This window comes from Eublepharis macularius, chromosome 2 (assembly GCF_028583425.1).
Source record: "Eublepharis macularius isolate TG4126 chromosome 2, MPM_Emac_v1.0, whole genome shotgun sequence".
Lineage (NCBI taxonomy): Eukaryota > Metazoa > Chordata > Lepidosauria > Squamata > Eublepharidae > Eublepharis > Eublepharis macularius.
Window position 1 is genome coordinate 53,135,166 of NC_072791.1, and position 17,362 is coordinate 53,152,527.

Sequence of the window (17,362 nt, forward strand, 5' to 3'; positions counted from 1 at the left end):
GTAACCTACCTTCCAGGGTTGTTGTGAGGGCAAAATGAAGGAAAATGAAGTAATCTGCTTTGGGTCCCACTTGGGGAGAATGGTGCAGTGTAAACAGAAAAAAAGTTATAAAATAAAAATATTTACTTTTGACATACATTCATATGGTTGATTTATTATGATTGATTTATTATTGCACCTTTTCCCATTATGTAACTCAAGGTGGCATAGGGTTAGGGTTCCCAGGAGGTTTCCCATCCAGACACTGACCAGAGGCAGACCTGCTTTGCTTCAGTCTGGATCCCATGTCATGTGACTTCAGACCATGCCTTGGAACCAAGACTGAGATGTAAGAAGCGATGGCTCAATTGATCACATTGCCTGAGGGCATCTTCCCCAACTATACCCACTGGCTCCCATTGTACAGGGCAGGTAATCCTTGTTTTCTTACTCTTCACAGCCTTTTCAAAAGCTGAGCATGCCCTACAAGCTTCTGAAATTCTTGAAAGAGTTCTTCCTTTTGTGAGACTTTGGCCACAGGACAACCAAAATAGTAGCTGAATTCTTGCAAGAGAAATGAATTTTGCAAAGGTTTGGGAAGCCCTGTAAGGCATGCCTGGCTTTGTATGTTGTCTAGGCTGGGAATGAAGAGGCACTGGCAACTGTGAGGGGAGGTGCAGAAAGAGTTATCAGAGGAGAGAGGAGTCCAGAAGAGGGCATGTGGGACACTGCCACCTCCTGTGACCATGACCATTAAGCCTCTATCTTGTTGGAATCTGCCTCATCTTCTCTCTGTCTTGGATTTGTTGTGACCAGCCTGTTTTTGAACAGCAAATCTATTGTGCCACATCATGGTATTTTTTCATACAGGAATGGGCTTTTGTGATTTCCCTGTTGCTGGTGCAGCACCTGCTTCCCCAAAGCATTGAACTTGAGGCAGATAAGCCATATGGAAACTCCCCATATGAAATTTTTAAAACTTGGGGTGATACAAGAAAAGTATATGCTAGACAGCACAGACAGAGTGGGGAGGTGAGAGAAAGAGGTATAGGAATGACAGCAGTAAAGTTATATATAAACAGATATTCTATGTATGAGTACTACCATATAGAATACATTCTATATAATAATGACAAAATAAAGTAGAGTAGCTTCTTATTTAAAATATTGGGTTTTGAATAAATGAAATACCTTACCTGTGGATGGGCGTGCTGTTGAAACTGGCCGTGCAGCCGCTTCAAGTGCTTTACTATTTGCTCCTGTTACCATATTGAAAAAGAAATCCATTTTGTTATTTTACTGTCAAATGATTTTACATTTAAAGATATATATTCTGTTGAATGGACCATTAGTTAATTAATGCCATTCATGGAGCACAGGCTATTTAAGCAGATTATATAGGTAAACAAGTGACTGACAAAGAGGATACAGGATTAAAATTATTACATTAAACTTTTCAGAGCTCATTTCTTCATTATCACATTATCATTGTTAAGCTGCAAAATAGCTAACAAAAATCATGGCGAAAGTTCTAAAAATCCTTAGGATGTAGAGAACTCTCAAGAAGGTAATATATCTTACATAAAGATGATGTCTATCACAAAAAGCTAAAGAGGTTAAACAGAATTTAAAAACACAGTCTGGGATCTAGCACTGGTGGAGAAATCAACTTTCCTTTATGATGCATGACAAGTTACTATCTGACAAATTCATTGAAAAATGGTTAATATTCTTGTTTTAGGTTAATGAAAGTCTGGATCTTGCTCTGTTTCAAAACTGAATTCCCTTTGGGGTAGGTACTGTTACGAGTTATCAGGTGCTTTTTTAAAACCTTGTTTTAAATCTAGATTATGGTTATATTTTTAGCATTGTACTTTGTATGATTTATTCAGAAATATTTTAACACCATTATTTATTTGTTTGTATGCCTCTCTTTCCAATAAATTAATTATTAATTATTCAATATGGATTTTTTGTCTGTGCTGATTTTTGCCTTTGTCTTGTTTGAAAAACTCTTAACACATTTTTTTTAAAGTAGTAAAAGCATAAATCAAAGTTTATATACTATAAGTTAGTACACTTAATAAGATAACTTTAAAACCTTGTATTAAATTTTTAGATAATGGTAACCATAGGATAATTTTTACTCTTAAGGTATAATGCCCTACCTTCAGCTATATTGGAGGCCAGATTTAATAGATCTTTGAAGAAAGGCTTCATGTGCGGGATGGGAGCTGATGAAATGTTAGAACATGTTATTTTTGAATGCAGCCTATGCCAAAATATTAGGGAAACTCTGGTATTGCCTATTGTCAATTTCTATCCTGGTTGCAGCAGAATGATACTTCTGTCAATTGTGCTTGCAGGTGGTAATCAAAAGTTGACTAGGATGGTCACCAAATTTGGTTGGCTGGCTTACCGAATTAGGGAAGAGACAAAGAAGCACAGAGAGAGTCATTTGATATTTGATCTTAATATTAACTTTTAGATCTTAGAATTTTAAACTCTTATGTACAATTTTAGATGGTATTCTATATTATAATTGTATTGCTTTTTACTAATTATTCAATACTTTTATTGTACTGTTTGCTCGTCTTGGACCGTAACAATAAATCTATGATCTATACTATAAGTTAAGGCTATCAGGTGAGAATATTACATCTGTATAAGCTGCGGACCTGTGAGGAGATAACCATTTGGAAACCCCACCTCATCCTCCAAAGTGCACCCCCCCCTCCAGTTTTCTCTAACTTCGCAACGTCTTGGCCAAGCTGATTCATCCTCCCACTCCCTGCCTTTTCATTTTTTAGAACAGTAGCTTTTGTCAATGTTCCATCCCTTGCGATGCATATTTAGCTCTCACCAGGCTACATTAAGGGATTTATTGTTTTTCTTTTGATTAATGTACGAAGACATTTTTTCCTGAATTTCTTCTGGAATATATTCCCAAAGAAATGTCTTGAAAACATTCCTTAAAGAAAAAAAAAAATCTGTACCCTGTTTGTTCATTTTCTTAATCAGTACTTTGCTTATTTAAATTGTATTTTGGTATTTTTGTAAGCTATTTGAGTCCCCCATCAGGGAGAAAAGCAGGGTAAAGTGGTTAAATAAATAAATATTTTACAAAACGAAATATCTGAGCTTGAGAGGGATCATTCAGACTGCACAGTATTCAGTGCCTCAAAGTAAGGATCAAGAACTAATTGTTTAATTAATAAATTTATGAAGCTCTGTAGCATTCTATGGTTTATGAACTACAATTTTTATTATTGTCTACACAATGAGTCAGATCCAGTGATATGTAAGTAGAAGGTGCTGATACAGTCTCAGATCTTCCCAGCTTTCTCCTGCTTCCAGCAGCAATTTCCAGCCCTCGAAAAAACTGACTCTCATGATTATGGGATGTATGTGGACTAAGCCATGCAGGCCAGTGTGCTATAGTGAGGAGGAGAAAGGGGGTGATCTCCACTGAAGGGAGCAATTTTGCCCCCTTCCTCACTGCAACTCAATGCCTCACATGGCTATTATTTCTATGTGGGTCCTGTGACCCTGGGAATAAACTTCCTAGAGGTCCCAGGGACTTCTGGAGAGAGGGGTAAGATCCACAGTCCTTGAGTAAAAGCATCACTGGATCCAACACCATGTGTAAAAAAAATGTTCAGGAATAATATGTATATATTTCCCTCCCAGAGATCTGTTTTTAAGAGTATGAGCTGCATTTATGTCTGAAAGGCAAATACTGCAGTCTTTGCAGTACATACAACATGGAGAGAAGCTCTAACTACTTTAGCAGATTATGAATTATGATATTATGATTAGAGGTTTGGATTGCTTATACAAAAAAAATTGCATAGTTATTTAACATATTCACCTGTATGCCTTTTAACCTTAGTCTAGGAATAAAGGAGACTCCTGAATAAAAAAAACTTCTGAAACGATATAGCTTAATTGGATTAACACTTAGGTCATGTGTTAAATTTGTCTGAAATGCTGTTTTATAATAGCATACTTTGAAACCATGACAAAAATCAGTGTTAGCCAGCCTTAGCTCTTCCTACACTGAAAAGTCCAAAATCATTGGGTAACACAGTAAATCTTTCTCATTCACTTACTGGCAACTGAGAATGACGATGTCCATCTACCGAGCCCTTGAGACTGGATTCCATTGGCATATATTCCAGAATAGCTCTCTTGTCCTGCTAACTTTTGCATCATTACAGGTCCACCTGAACTAGTAATCACACCTCTGGGGCAAAAAAAGTTATTATTATTTGTTATTGTCATTATTGTTAATGTTTTTAGACAAGTACTTCAGGTCATTGTAAGTAAATGCATTTTTATTCAGGAGTCAGTCTCACTGAACTCAGTTTGACTGGCTCACCAGTTATATGACTTTGGGATACATACAATGGATTTGCCCATTCTGAAGCATGCAATGTGTTCTAAAGATTGATTTAGAAGCAACTATACTAACTCCACAGCTTATGGACAGCCATATGTGCAATTGCCATCAACCATCAATCATATTTACTTCTCTCCCTGGCATGACGCCTGCATCTCAGGGAACCTTGCAGCTTACTTGTTCTTCTAGCAGCAGCTGTTTCAAGGTGGGAACCACTTGTCAAGCACAAGCCCCCCAGGCAAGGACCTTATCCACTTTCTGAAAACATGGGGAGGTGCCATGTTAGGGAACAGTGTTCTCAGAAAAGCATGTCAAGGAACCTCTGAGAGAGTATCACTGCCTTTATAGTTTCATTATAATTACTCTGAGTGCATGATTGTCTCATCAGTTGACTGCCTTTGATGTTTGTAGTTATTTTAATTTGATAGCACAAATTAATCTTTTGAATCACTGCATCATTAAATGTCGTAGAACTCCTGGTCTGAACTGGGACATTAGCATATTGGAGACAGTGTGCCGCAGTCATAAATAGACCATGACATTCATTAATGCTGCTGAGGCAGCAACGAATCCTTTTGCAAGTAGAGATTTGGTGATGGCGCCAAGAAGCTGTTGTGCAACACAGAACTGAGCTGAGTATGTGTGCAGGCTATTTAACTATAAAGCTAAGGATCCTAAGCTGTATCAATCCAAAGAAGCACAACTGATGTATCACATTAAGCTATTACAGTGTATTACAACTAAAGAGTAGTATAGCAGATGTTACCAAAGAAGTTCCATTTTGTAATGCTAATTTAGATGCCTTCTTACTTTTCTGTCAAAAACAGGTAATAAAGATCTTCTGTTTTATATATCTGTAAATCAACCAGATTTTCTTTGTGGAATAGTAATAAACAATTTTGAGTACACATCATTCATCTTTCCCAAGTAATAATTTGCAACTATTTGGTATGTTATAATAAAATAACACATATTAAGGTCAAAGGGAGTCCTTCCAGTTATTTATGTCCTGTAGATAGAAAGAACTAAAATTAATTGGATTCCCTTGAAGCAGTTCCAGACAGAGAAAAACATAAATGGAATGGATAACAGTCCCACAGTAGAAAGAAAAAACAAGGGTTTTATTTATATACGACACTTCTCTCCCTTATGTAATATTTCAGAGAAATACAATTTTTGCTAAAGCAAAGGTGTTTTGATAGCCAAGAGCCTTTTGGGTCATTTAAACACTGCTGCTTCTCCCTAATGGTCCAGCAGCAACTAAATTATTAGTTAGATGAACCTGTGCTATTGTTCCCTTCACGCTTCTCTCTGGCTTTCCTCCACTTGCTTGCTTCCTCTACTGCTAGCACTTCCATGTGCTAGCCATGGAAATTCGGTGTAGTGGTTTAGAGTGTGGGACTCTAATCTGGAGAACCGGGTTTGATTGCCCACTTCTCCACTTGAAGCTGGCTGGGTGGGTCAGTCACAGCTCTTTGGAGCTCTCTCAGCCCCACCCACCTCACAGGGTGATTGATGTGGGGATAATCATAACATACTTTATAAACCACTCTGAGCTGGCATTAAGTTGTATAAATAGAACGTTGTTGTTGTTGTTGTTGTGTGTGAAGACTCCTTGAGAAACATGGAAGCTGGCAGAAAAAGAAATGAGTGCCACAATGGAGGAAATCCTCTGTGGCTGCCAGAGAGAAGCATGAGGGGAATGATGAACTAGGATCCAAGCAAATGTATTTGTATCCATGCCTAACACTGCAGTTATGTGAGTTCAGTTTCTACAACTGTGTTATTTTGAGGCAACATGAATGCAAGGTAATCCAAGAATCAGAAAGCCCCTGCTTTCTGTCCTGAGTCCATCGACTTACATGCACAAATCAATCACCCTCAGCTCTCCAACTGCATTAAAAGGATAACAATACTGATAAAGTTTGGCAAGGATTACACTCACTTTGCATCACCTGCAGTACTTTTACAGTGCAATCCTAAACATAGTTACTTCAGTCTTAGACCATTAAAATCAGTGGGCTTAGGCTGGGGTAACTCTGCTTAGGATCATACTGTTAATCTAACCATTTAGCTGGAAGTACTGCAAATGGAGCAAAATGAGTGGTGGTGGAGCAAGCAATGTCTTGTGTACACAAGAAGAGAAAATCCTGCAAGAAGCAGCAAGCTCTTGCTAGGCAGGACTGCAGGGGGGAATACCTTCTTTCAAAAAGGACTTTTTATCTGTCTGCAGAATGCTATTTCTTAAGCTTTTTCTTCTAGGCCAGCAAGACAGCTAGATTTATTTATTCTATTCAGTCTGTTAGCTCCATAAAGAAATCTTCTATTACCCTCAATCCATTCACTGTCTTCACTGCTGCTCAAGCACTCTGCTAGCAAGTGGAACAGGTGCTGCCCCCCCTCCTGCTACAACCCACCGAATCCCCTGAAATTCTGCTCCGGGGTCAGAGGATCCTCAAGAACACATCAAAGCAAAATGGGGGCCTGCAATAGGAGGGAGACAGTCCAAATTGCCCAGTCTCTTTGTCATTCTGTTACTTGATTGTTGTTACATGGTAGAGCAGCACATCTGGATCTAACAGTTTAAAGCTGTGTTGTTATTATCATCTTTCATTCTGATCTTGTTAATTTTTTATCCACTGTATTTCAGCCATTTTGTAAGCTGCCTCAAGGAGGCTCCCCAGAGAGGCAACATAAACATTTTCCAAATTAAACAAACAAACATTTCCCAAAATAAATAAATAAATGCATATATTTACTCTCTATTTTTATGTTCATTTCATTAAGCTAATGTAAAAAGATCTTTAGCTAAGAAAATAACACACCATAAATTAGTCTCTCACAATATAAATTGGTCTGTAACAAACCACTGGCCAATGGCCCTGTGTGGAATTTTCCCCCTCTATGATACATGTGTGGAATTGTTTTCCCTCTAGTAAATCCTGACCTCACCATGTTTGCTTTTCCTTGCTTCCACTGGCAGCAGATGAAGGTGTGGCGTGGGAGTAGGGCAAAGATAGAGCATATGATGTTAGGATACAGGAAGGGAGTGGACAACTCAACAAGGGGCTGCTGAATTTCACCTCAGTTCAGCGTTCATCACGTCTAGTTCATTATAATGTCTGGAAAGAGCATTTTTGCTGGTGCACACACTCAGGTGGTCACTCTTCTAGGATGTTCTCTAATTTCCTATAATTTTCCATACTTCTCTATTGCTATGTACTCACACCATTACGTATTACAGAGAACTTTCTCTGTATCTAATAGGGAAGTGGCTGGCCGTTCCAACCATAAAAGCAGCTAAACCAGGCCACCAACAGACAAGGCAGGAGACTCTGCATACTTGAGACACTTCCCAAGAAAGTACAAAAAACATTTTTTTAATTAATAAAAAGACCCAGCCCACTAAAACAAACAAACAAATAAACAAAAACCAACACAAGGAATGAATATGTTAAGACTGAGCAGCAGAGTGTAAGTTAGAGGCAAATAAGAGGGGATGAGAAAGGGACTTCTTCAAGCCCTGACTTTCAAATTACTTCCCCTTCCAGAAGTTGGTTCCAGATAGCAGTCCAGTAAAACAAAAGTAACGGGACAATTACAATCTTTTCCAACAGGCATTTGAGGTTAATTTTGGGTTTTCTGGTTATGGGCTAGGCCTTATTTAGACATTATTGATTACTATTCATTCTTAGAGTATTAGTTTTTACATGATGGTATTAGCTACTCTTTGAGCCAATAGGCAAAAAAGCAGAGTATGATTTTAAAAAATAAGCACAAAGAATGAACGTTGAGTAGATTCAATATTATCTGATGAGAACTCACCCCATCCTCTATTATTTTGGTTGCCACAGCACTGCAACAATGGCAGAAGTCACCATGGGCAGAGAGCCCTTTTGGAAGAGATTTTGGATTTGCCTCAAAGGAAAGAAAATAATTTCCCCCATGCAACAGTGCTTTGCTATTCACCTTGTCATTTTCAGTTTTTGTGGCCTTGGCTTTTTGCCAGCTGCCATATCAACATTGCTTTAAATTACCCCAATAGTTTTCCAGCACTCCTTTCACTTTGCCAGTTACCTAATGGTTACCACATTTCCTGCTACTGCCCTACTTTTCTGACAGGGACAGCTTGGAGATGTCAATCCATTTTCTTTATGCCACACCACACTGCTAATAATAGTACTATTTTTTATGATTTAATAATTATATTATATGCCAACTTCTACAGAATAGATCACTGGAAGTAAAGCTTTGCAGGAAAGCCATAAAGAATATTTAGTCTGTCAGTCTTCAACTTTTTGGATCTGGAACACACCTTTAATACCCATCTGAGTCCAGCTTTTAATATTTTTCCTCACGTGATTCTCCTTTCCTTCTCCTCCTCTCTCTGTCTCTCCCCTATTTCCCCTATCTTAAACAGACCTTTTAAAAACCAACATAAATCATGGCTATCTTGACACTTGTGCAACTAACTTCAAGTCAAAATTCAGTTGAAGATTAATGCTTTAAACTATTGTGATATGCTATTATTACCTTCTCTTCAGTTAACAGAAGAGACTAAAATATCAAAGGCATTCAATTCTCTGTATTATTAGAAGGTCGAGTTGTTCCGGTTATCTTTTATTGGATTAGTATCTGATGGTGGACTGTCCACCATGCTTCACAAATGCTTCACAAATGCTTCACAAATATTTCTGGCCCATTTATATGAGTGTACCTGCCAGGCTGGAGAAACCACAGAGGAGGGTCCTGATCCCCTCCATCAAGGCCACCATGCCCCTTGCTTCCCAAAGAGGTAACCGCGTACCTGTTTTAGCCACCTGGCTAGACCGTGCTGGGAATATTTCTTGCTAGGAAAAGGAGGTTGCATGGCAAAATTTCCACTTTCTTAATAGGCCATGATACTTTAGTTAGGCTTAGATTAAATAAGATTGCCAACTCTTGAAATAAACACAAATTAAGTGCTCAGGTGAGACATGGTGGTGGAAGACCACATGGATCTGATAAGATGTCAGGAGCAGAGCCCCAGAGACTGGGCAGGTGCTAGCATTTTGGGGGGTATCTGGGTCAGTGCCAGGACCCAGTGGACTGAACTTCCTCCTGCAGAGGAACCTGCTTTGTCCTTACCCTCAATCCTCTACCATGCCAACATGATTTGGGAAGGACGCAGCTCCCAAAAAGCTGCTGTTTGTTGTCTGGCTGTTTCCCACTGCAGGGTTTTAGGAGGGAGCCAGAGACACCCTGTTGCCTTCCTCTTCTGCTGCCTGTGTTGGAGTTGTGTCTGGGCCCATGGATTTATGTGTGCAACCGCACACTGTACTCATGTAGCTCCATGCAAGGATCACTGCTCAGCTGTGGAGTGGATGGTTGGTGCTGGGCTAGAGAACCAGAAGGCAGAATTAAAAGGGGCCAAACAGAAAAAGTTTGAGGAACATGTATCTAGTACATTTTAAAAATCTCATTCTTCCTCAAAGAGTTCAGGATGGCATATTTGCTTCTCATTTTCCCATTTTATCCTTGCAGGTTAGGCTAAGAGAAACAGTCTCAAGGCCAGCCAGTAAGCTTGGTGGCACAGCAGGAATTTGAACCTGGGGCTCCCAGGTCCTAATCTGACACTCCAACAATTACATCACAATGGCTCACTCTGTAAAGTGCCAGTATTTCAAGTTGCATTTACACAGACCTCTTCAGTATAAAGAGAATAAAGTTACTGCCAAAACTATGGCCAGATATATACAAATCAATGGTTCTTAATAGGGGGTTGTTTTGCTTGGACAATGCTCAAAGCTTTGGTCACTGTAAGGTGAAGTACGTACTTAGTATAATTTCCTTTTCGGATCAGATTATCTATTAACATGTGATGAAAGGCCCATGATTAGACATAGCAGTACAAGGAAAAAAATCTTTAATATTTATCACACATGTGTATGTACAAATAACTTCTTTTGCTTATAATTTAGGATTTCTAGTAAGAAAGAATTTTCATTGGCTTCAAAATCTCTGGAATTACTGAAAGAATTTTCACTTCAAAACATACAGCCCTCCTCTCTATATACACAAACCACTTGTGCACAGATCAAATAGTGCCAAGTCCCTATTCTCTTGAATGATGTAACGATCAGCTCAGCACAACCATCCAGGGAGGATAAAATTGTGCCAAAACAATGTCCCTTTCAGTTGCCATGCAAAAGCAGGAAAAAACATGTCAAAGTAAAGGAAAATTTCTATTTGTCATTAACTACAGAGACTATGTTCCACTGTGATGATAAAAATAAAGGAGACAAGAGTTTCAGCTATGCTCTTATAAGTGGAACATATATTACTTATTCCAGAAATCCAAAGGAAAACAATTTCTCTTCTGCAATCCAAATGGCACACCATGATGCTTTGCCCTCTGTGAATATAGATGGGAAAACCACATGTGCATTACATAGAAAGCAAAATATAGATCTCTTGGGTCTACCAAAGCAGGGATCCCAAAAGTTAAAAATTCATTAGTTGTGACATGATATTATAAGCTTAAGTACAATGGACTTCTCTGAACTTAACCACTGGAATGCCAAAAATGAAATTACTAATTCCTGAATTCACTTGCAAAGAAAGCAAGAGAATAAAACAACAATACTCCCCTTCCATCTCCCCTTTCCTACTAGTGTTTTTCTTGTGAATGAAGTTCTTTTCTCTGTCTCCCTCACTTGACATTTCTATCTTGCTTCACCTTTTGATTAACTGTAAGGAGTTTTTAAAAAATATCAACACAGATACCTACTGAGTAGGTATATACAAGATATAGCTTCATGGGTATTTTGTCACTTTCCCTTTCCATAGGCCAAAACTGTAAACTGATTTTAAACTTAATGGATTTTGGAACAGCAAGCTATTTTAAGATGAAAGTACCAAAAAAAACAATTCCAGTGTATGACTGGACCTGTGGATGTCTGGTGTTATATAAGGCCAGTGCATTGTAGATTCGGGTTGAGTGGATCCTAGCAAGGGGTCTTAGTTAAAGAGTTCACAGGCCCAGTTCTCACTCTGTATTTACCATGCCACTCCTCAATCAACATTTGGCTGCTTTGAAATGGTGCACTAAGTTTGGGCTGTGTTGCAAACTAAGTCTACCAAATATGCATATATTCAGTCAAATGCCCACCATTCCAATGAAGCCACATGATGAATGTTCAGGCACTTGAATTTTGTATCAGCTATGGGCTCTCCCAATATATTGTCTCAACATCCTGTCTTCCCATTAGGGTTGCCAGTCCCCCCAGGTGGGAGGCTTGAGGCCTGGCACCTACCTTGCCTTCTCCTCTTTGTGCATGCGCACTCCCAGCCTGCGTGATGATGTCACTTCCGGGATGTGATGTCATCGCGCAGGCTGCCCTGGGAGTGCTCCTGTGCTCTGCAGGGGGCTGATCCAGGCCCAATCCAGGCCATTGCGAAGCATGGGAGTGCTGCTGTGCTCTGCAGCGGCCCGATTCAGGCCTGATCCAGGCCCAATCTGGGCAATTGCAGTGCGCAGGAGCGCACTGCACCACCTAAGTACGTGACACAGAGGCGCGTTTCCCACCTTCTCCTGCTGCCAGCCAGGTAAGTGGGGGTGGGGGTGGAAGGCAGAAGCAGGGGATCTCCCACCCCCTGTGGGGGTCTGGCAACCCTTCTTCCCATGGTTGTTAATAAGTTGCACAGAAACATGAAGGTTTTTGCAAGACTTAACAGATTTCAGCAAACCCCCACTGCTCACCTCCCCTTCCAAAATTAAGATGTAATCGGATAATCTCAATCATCTTAATTTTTTCTTTTAAAAAAAGTTTAGAGTTTGTGACTTTAAAGAACAACAAAACCACAAAGAGTCCAGTAGCACCTTTAAGACTAACCAATTTTATTATACCATAAGCTTTCGAGAATCAAGTTCTCTTCATCAGATGCCTGATCAAAACAAAACCACAGTTCCTCTATTGGTGATATGCCCAACATTATACATTCTTAGGAAAGAATGCAAGATGATGTAGTGAATATTCAAGCTCTTTTTGGAAAGTATAAAATATTTGGAATTTATAGGGTAAGATGTGCATCATTAGAAATGATTTATCTCTATTGTGCAAAAGGGGAATTGGCTTCCTAACACTTTAAACATAGTCTCTTAATGTGGTTTTCAGGCCACATAAAGGCAGCATGACTGTTTTGTTTCTTTTCTCTGTATAAACAATGTCTGAGTGCACAAGTATATGGCCTTCGGGAAATGACATACCATAGAATGATGCCATCTAGATACAGGAAACAGAAAGCCTAAAGCCAAGCAAATCCATTTAACACTGCTGGGTTGGCTAAATTGAGATGCCACAAAAAGTGAAAATAAAGGGCCAGTCCAGAACCTTATTCAGAGCAAATATGATTTAATATTCACAGTCCTATATTAGCTGTCATAGTGAGTGAATACTCATGAACAACTTCCTATGGAGGAAATGTTAGGAAGTTTGCTTGATTCTTAAATGTATTCTATGTGCTGCAGCTCAGAAGACTGATTGTTTTGTTGCTTGGTATAAAGACATTAGTATACCTATCCCTTCATGCATTGCTGCAGCATTTTGTCACTGCCTCCTTGCTGTTTATTGACAGAACTAGGTGAGAGGTTAAATCAACCTGCTGTACATAATTCAAATTATCCAAACGAATTCACTATATGTTTTTTTAAAAAATAATGTGGGTTTTTGGTTTATTTTTTTAAATGCCACCGTTATATGCACTGTTATGTATCAATTCTGCAAATTTCAAAAGTAAGGAAAAGATAATTCCCAAAGCTTCATTTTAAATGTTAAAATGAACATTCACAGTACAGTCCTAGGGGGGGAGGCTCAAACACACTCAGAGAGCCAACTAGATGCTAAATTATTTTAACAAATGCTCTCATTAGACCCATCCATTACCAAACTATGGCCAATTACAGGTCAGGATCTGAACAAATAGTTTTAAAATCCAATTTTCAGCAGACCTTACTGCAAATTAAACCATACCCTATCTACAAAAGGTATATATTATTATTATTATTTTATAAGAAGGCAATTCCAAAATCTCTCCTTCAGTAAAAGGCCAGATAATATCACACACATCCACTGGTATATTCAAAAGAGAAGTAAAAACCCAGGGATCAGAATGGTAACATCAAATAATTCTAAACAACTTGGGAAAATGTAGCTTTCTAAATTGTTACTGGTAAAAGTGAACAAGAAACCCTGAGTTATCCTCAACTAACCCAAAAAAAGAAACAAGAAACAGAACGTGAGGGGGAAAACTGTAAAAGATCAACTATATAGAAAGAAAGAAAGAAAGAAAGAAAGAAAGAAAGAAAGAAAGAAAGAAAGAAAGAAAGAAAGAAAGAAAGAAAGAAAGAAAGAAAGAAAGAAAGAAAGAAAGAAAGAAAGAAAGAAAGAAAGAAAGAAAGAAAGAAAGAAAGAAAGAAACGGCAAACTCTAAATTTTCTCAGGCAAGAAATATATTATGCAAATTGCAGTCTCACCATAATTAACCCACACCATTTTAAATCTAACATTTATTAAAAGACCTACTAACATAAATACGTGCTTCAATCAAACACATTTTGGCCAATTCATCTTTGTCAGTGAACACAGAATACAGCAGAAACTCATTAAAGCATTCACATTCAACAACCTGCAAAAATGAAAACACAATGAAATCATCAAGTAATGAGTAAATGATTAAGAAATTTTAAATCTTTTAAAAATTATTTTAACTTTTTGTTGAATATGAATGTTTTTAAATTCTGTTTATTTCTATATTGTTACTAATGATGTCAATCCACTGCCAAATAGGAAGCAATTATGTGCAGAGGCAAACCCACCCAGAATTTATGTTTACACCTTGAGGACCAAATTGTTTATTTATTTATGTTATTTATAATCCATCTTTCTCATTGAGACTCAAAGCAGATTACATAGAGTGAGGTTAGCACAGTCAATATCAATGACATTTCAATAAACAATGCCACAGAAAGTGTGTGTTATGTGCTGTCAAGTTGCCTCCGACCTATGGCGACCCTACGAATGAAAGACCTCCAAAACATCCTATCATTAACAGACTTGCTCAGATCCTTCAAACTGGAGGGGATGTGGCTTCCTTTATTGAGTCAAGCCATCTCGTTTTAGGTCTTCCTCTTTTCCTACTGCCACTTTTCCTAGCATTATTGACTTTTCCTGAGAATCTTGTCTTCTCATGATGTGACCAAATCTATTCTTGCCATAGAATAAATAAATGCATATTTACAAAGACATAATATTAGCAAAAATCCAATACAAAGTTGAAGAAATGCTGAAACAGAGCATAAGCAATTCTAGGACAGACATTAGACAACATAGAACTATTCAATGGGGCCATAATTAATGCAACAGGTAGTATATAGGAGCACATACTTAAAACAATCAAGTAAGTATGGCAACAGAGTGGTGAAGTCTATGGTCCCTAACTCATTAGTGAAGCATTTCTTTGAGATCATCTCCCCACAATACAATCCTCCAATCTGTGTAAAAATCCCCTTTGAATACATCAGTTTTGTATAGTTTGTGGAAGGCCAGAAGAGTGGGGGCTCTTATGACTTCCTCAGCCAGGCCATTCCATAGGACAGGGGAAACCACAGAGAATGCATGTATATGGGCAGCTGCTGATTTCGCCTACGTGAAGGGTGGCACCTACAGGGGACCCTGTTCAGATGAGTGAAGCTGCCAGGAAGGGACCTAGGGAGAGAGGATGTGCCAGACTGAGGTGTGCCAGACTGAGGCCGTGAAGAGCCTTGTATGCACAGTCAATACGCTTTTAATTCAAGATTTCTTCTTACCAATCTGTGCTCTGCCAGAAAAGAACTGTCTGGGCTATTTAGTCAAGTTCATATCTGAGTAATTTACATTAATTTAACTGACTGACTGATAAACAGACTTACCTGTGAACAGCAGCTCCACAGACACTAGACAAGGAGGCATAAACAACATTTCCAATGACATTGTACTGCCATAAAGGACAGTTTGCTGGACAGAGGACACGTGCTGTCTCACTTCTGATGTCTAGCCCTCTTGTATAGCATGTAATGGGAGTGGGGGCTACAGAGAAAAAGAAAAATAACATGATATATAAATCTCATCCAAAACTCAGTATTCTATCTGTAGTTCAGTCTATTGCTACTAATATATTAAGCATAAATAATATATTTCATATTACAATGTGTTGCCTAGTTTTGAAAAAAAAATGGTTTACGTACAGCAATCACTACATTAACAAAAAAAAATGAATGATACAAGTTTACTGTAACCCAGTTCTGAACTGGATAGCCCAGGCAAGCCCAGTCTCATCATATCTGAGAAATCAACCTTGGTTAATAATTGGATGGGAGGCTACTAAGGAAGACCAGGGTCACTATGCAAAAGCAAGCAAAAGCAAACCACCTCTGAAGGTCTCTTGCCTTGAAAACCTCAGCATGGGTCACCATAAGTTGGCTATGACTTGAAAGCACTTTCCACAACCAACACAAACCTATTCTCTTTATAAACATGCCCTCCTGAACAACTCCACTCTATATATTCTGCAGAAAAACAGACGTGTGGATGCCTTCTTGACCTCAGCCAGGCTATTCCACAAAGTGCGAGCCCCAACAGAGAACATTTTGGTACAGGTACCAAACCCGTTGCACAATTACCTCATAGCAGAGATCAATGAGATCTTGTACTGGTTTATTTATTTATGTACTTTATCAAGCTGGATTCAGAAAAGGAAGAAGCACCAGAGATCACATTGCAAATTTACAATGGCTAATGGAACATACCAGGGAATTTCAGAAGAAAATCAGCCTCTGTTTTATACATTACAGCAAAGCTTTTGACTGTGTGGGTCATGAAAAGCTATGGAGAGTCTTAAAGGAAATGGGGGGTGCCACAACATCTGATTGTTTTGATGCACAATCTGTACTCTGGATAAGAGGCTACTGTCAGGACAGAATATGGAGAAACAGAATGGTTTCCAATGAGCAAAGGTGTCAGACAAGGATGCATATTATCTCCCTATCTGTTCAACCTCTATGCAGAGAATACCATAAGGAAAGATGGATTAGATCTAGAAGAAGGTGGAATGAAAATAGGTGGAAGGAACATTAGCAATTTGAGATACGCAGATGGCACCACACTACTAGTAGAAAATAGTGGACTTGAAACGACTACTGATGAAAGTTAAAGAAGAAAGCGCCAAAGCAGGACTACAGCTGAACATTAGGAAGACAAAAATAATGACTACTGAGGAATTACACAATTTGAAAGCTGACAATGAGAAAATTGAAACTTTTCAAAATTTTCTATTCTTTGGCTCAATCATCAACCAAAAGGGAAACTGCAATGAAGAAATCAGAAGAAGATTGAGACTTGGAAGAACAGCTGTGAGAGAGCTATATAAGATCCTTAAAGATAAAGATGTCTCTCTGGGAACCAAGATCAAGAGAATCCAAACTAAGGTATTCTCCATTACTACGAGAAAGTTGGACAATGAAGAAAGCTGACAGGAAGAAAATTGATTCATTTGAAATGTGGTGCTGGAAGAGAGTTTTGCCAAATAGATAAATCAGTGGGTACTAGATCAAATCAAGCCTGAATCCTCCCTAGAAGCTAAAATGACAAAACTGAGGCTATCATACTTTGGTCACATTATGAGAAGATTCTCTAGAAAAGGCAATAATGCTAGGAAAAGTGGAAGGCAGCAGGAAAAGAGGAAGACCTAAAATGAGATGGCTTGACTCAATAAAAGAAGCCATGTCCTCCAATTTGCAGGATCTTTGCAAACCTGTTAATGATAGCATGTTTTGGAGATCTTTCATTCATACAGTCGCCATAGTCAGAGGCAATTAGATGGCACATAATACATAACACACTTCATCTATATCCTGCTTACAGCATTTTCCAGTCCTCTATTTTAATCTCATAACAACGCTGTGAG

At 38.6% G+C, this 17,362-nt stretch overlaps 1 protein-coding gene across 1 annotated transcript in view; it reads right to left on the reverse strand.

Moving 5' to 3' along the window:
- Nucleotides 1-17,362, reverse strand: part of COCH (cochlin) — a 44,334-nt gene that overhangs the window by 19,750 nt on the left and 7,222 nt on the right. The window contains exons 4-6 of the mRNA XM_054971373.1: nt 15,330-15,486; nt 4,092-4,225; nt 1,176-1,238 (exon numbers count right to left, since the gene is read on the reverse strand). Coding sequence (XP_054827348.1) covers nt 1,176-1,238; nt 4,092-4,225; nt 15,330-15,486 — 354 coding nt within the window. The remainder of the gene's footprint in view (nt 1-1,175; nt 1,239-4,091; nt 4,226-15,329; nt 15,487-17,362) is intronic.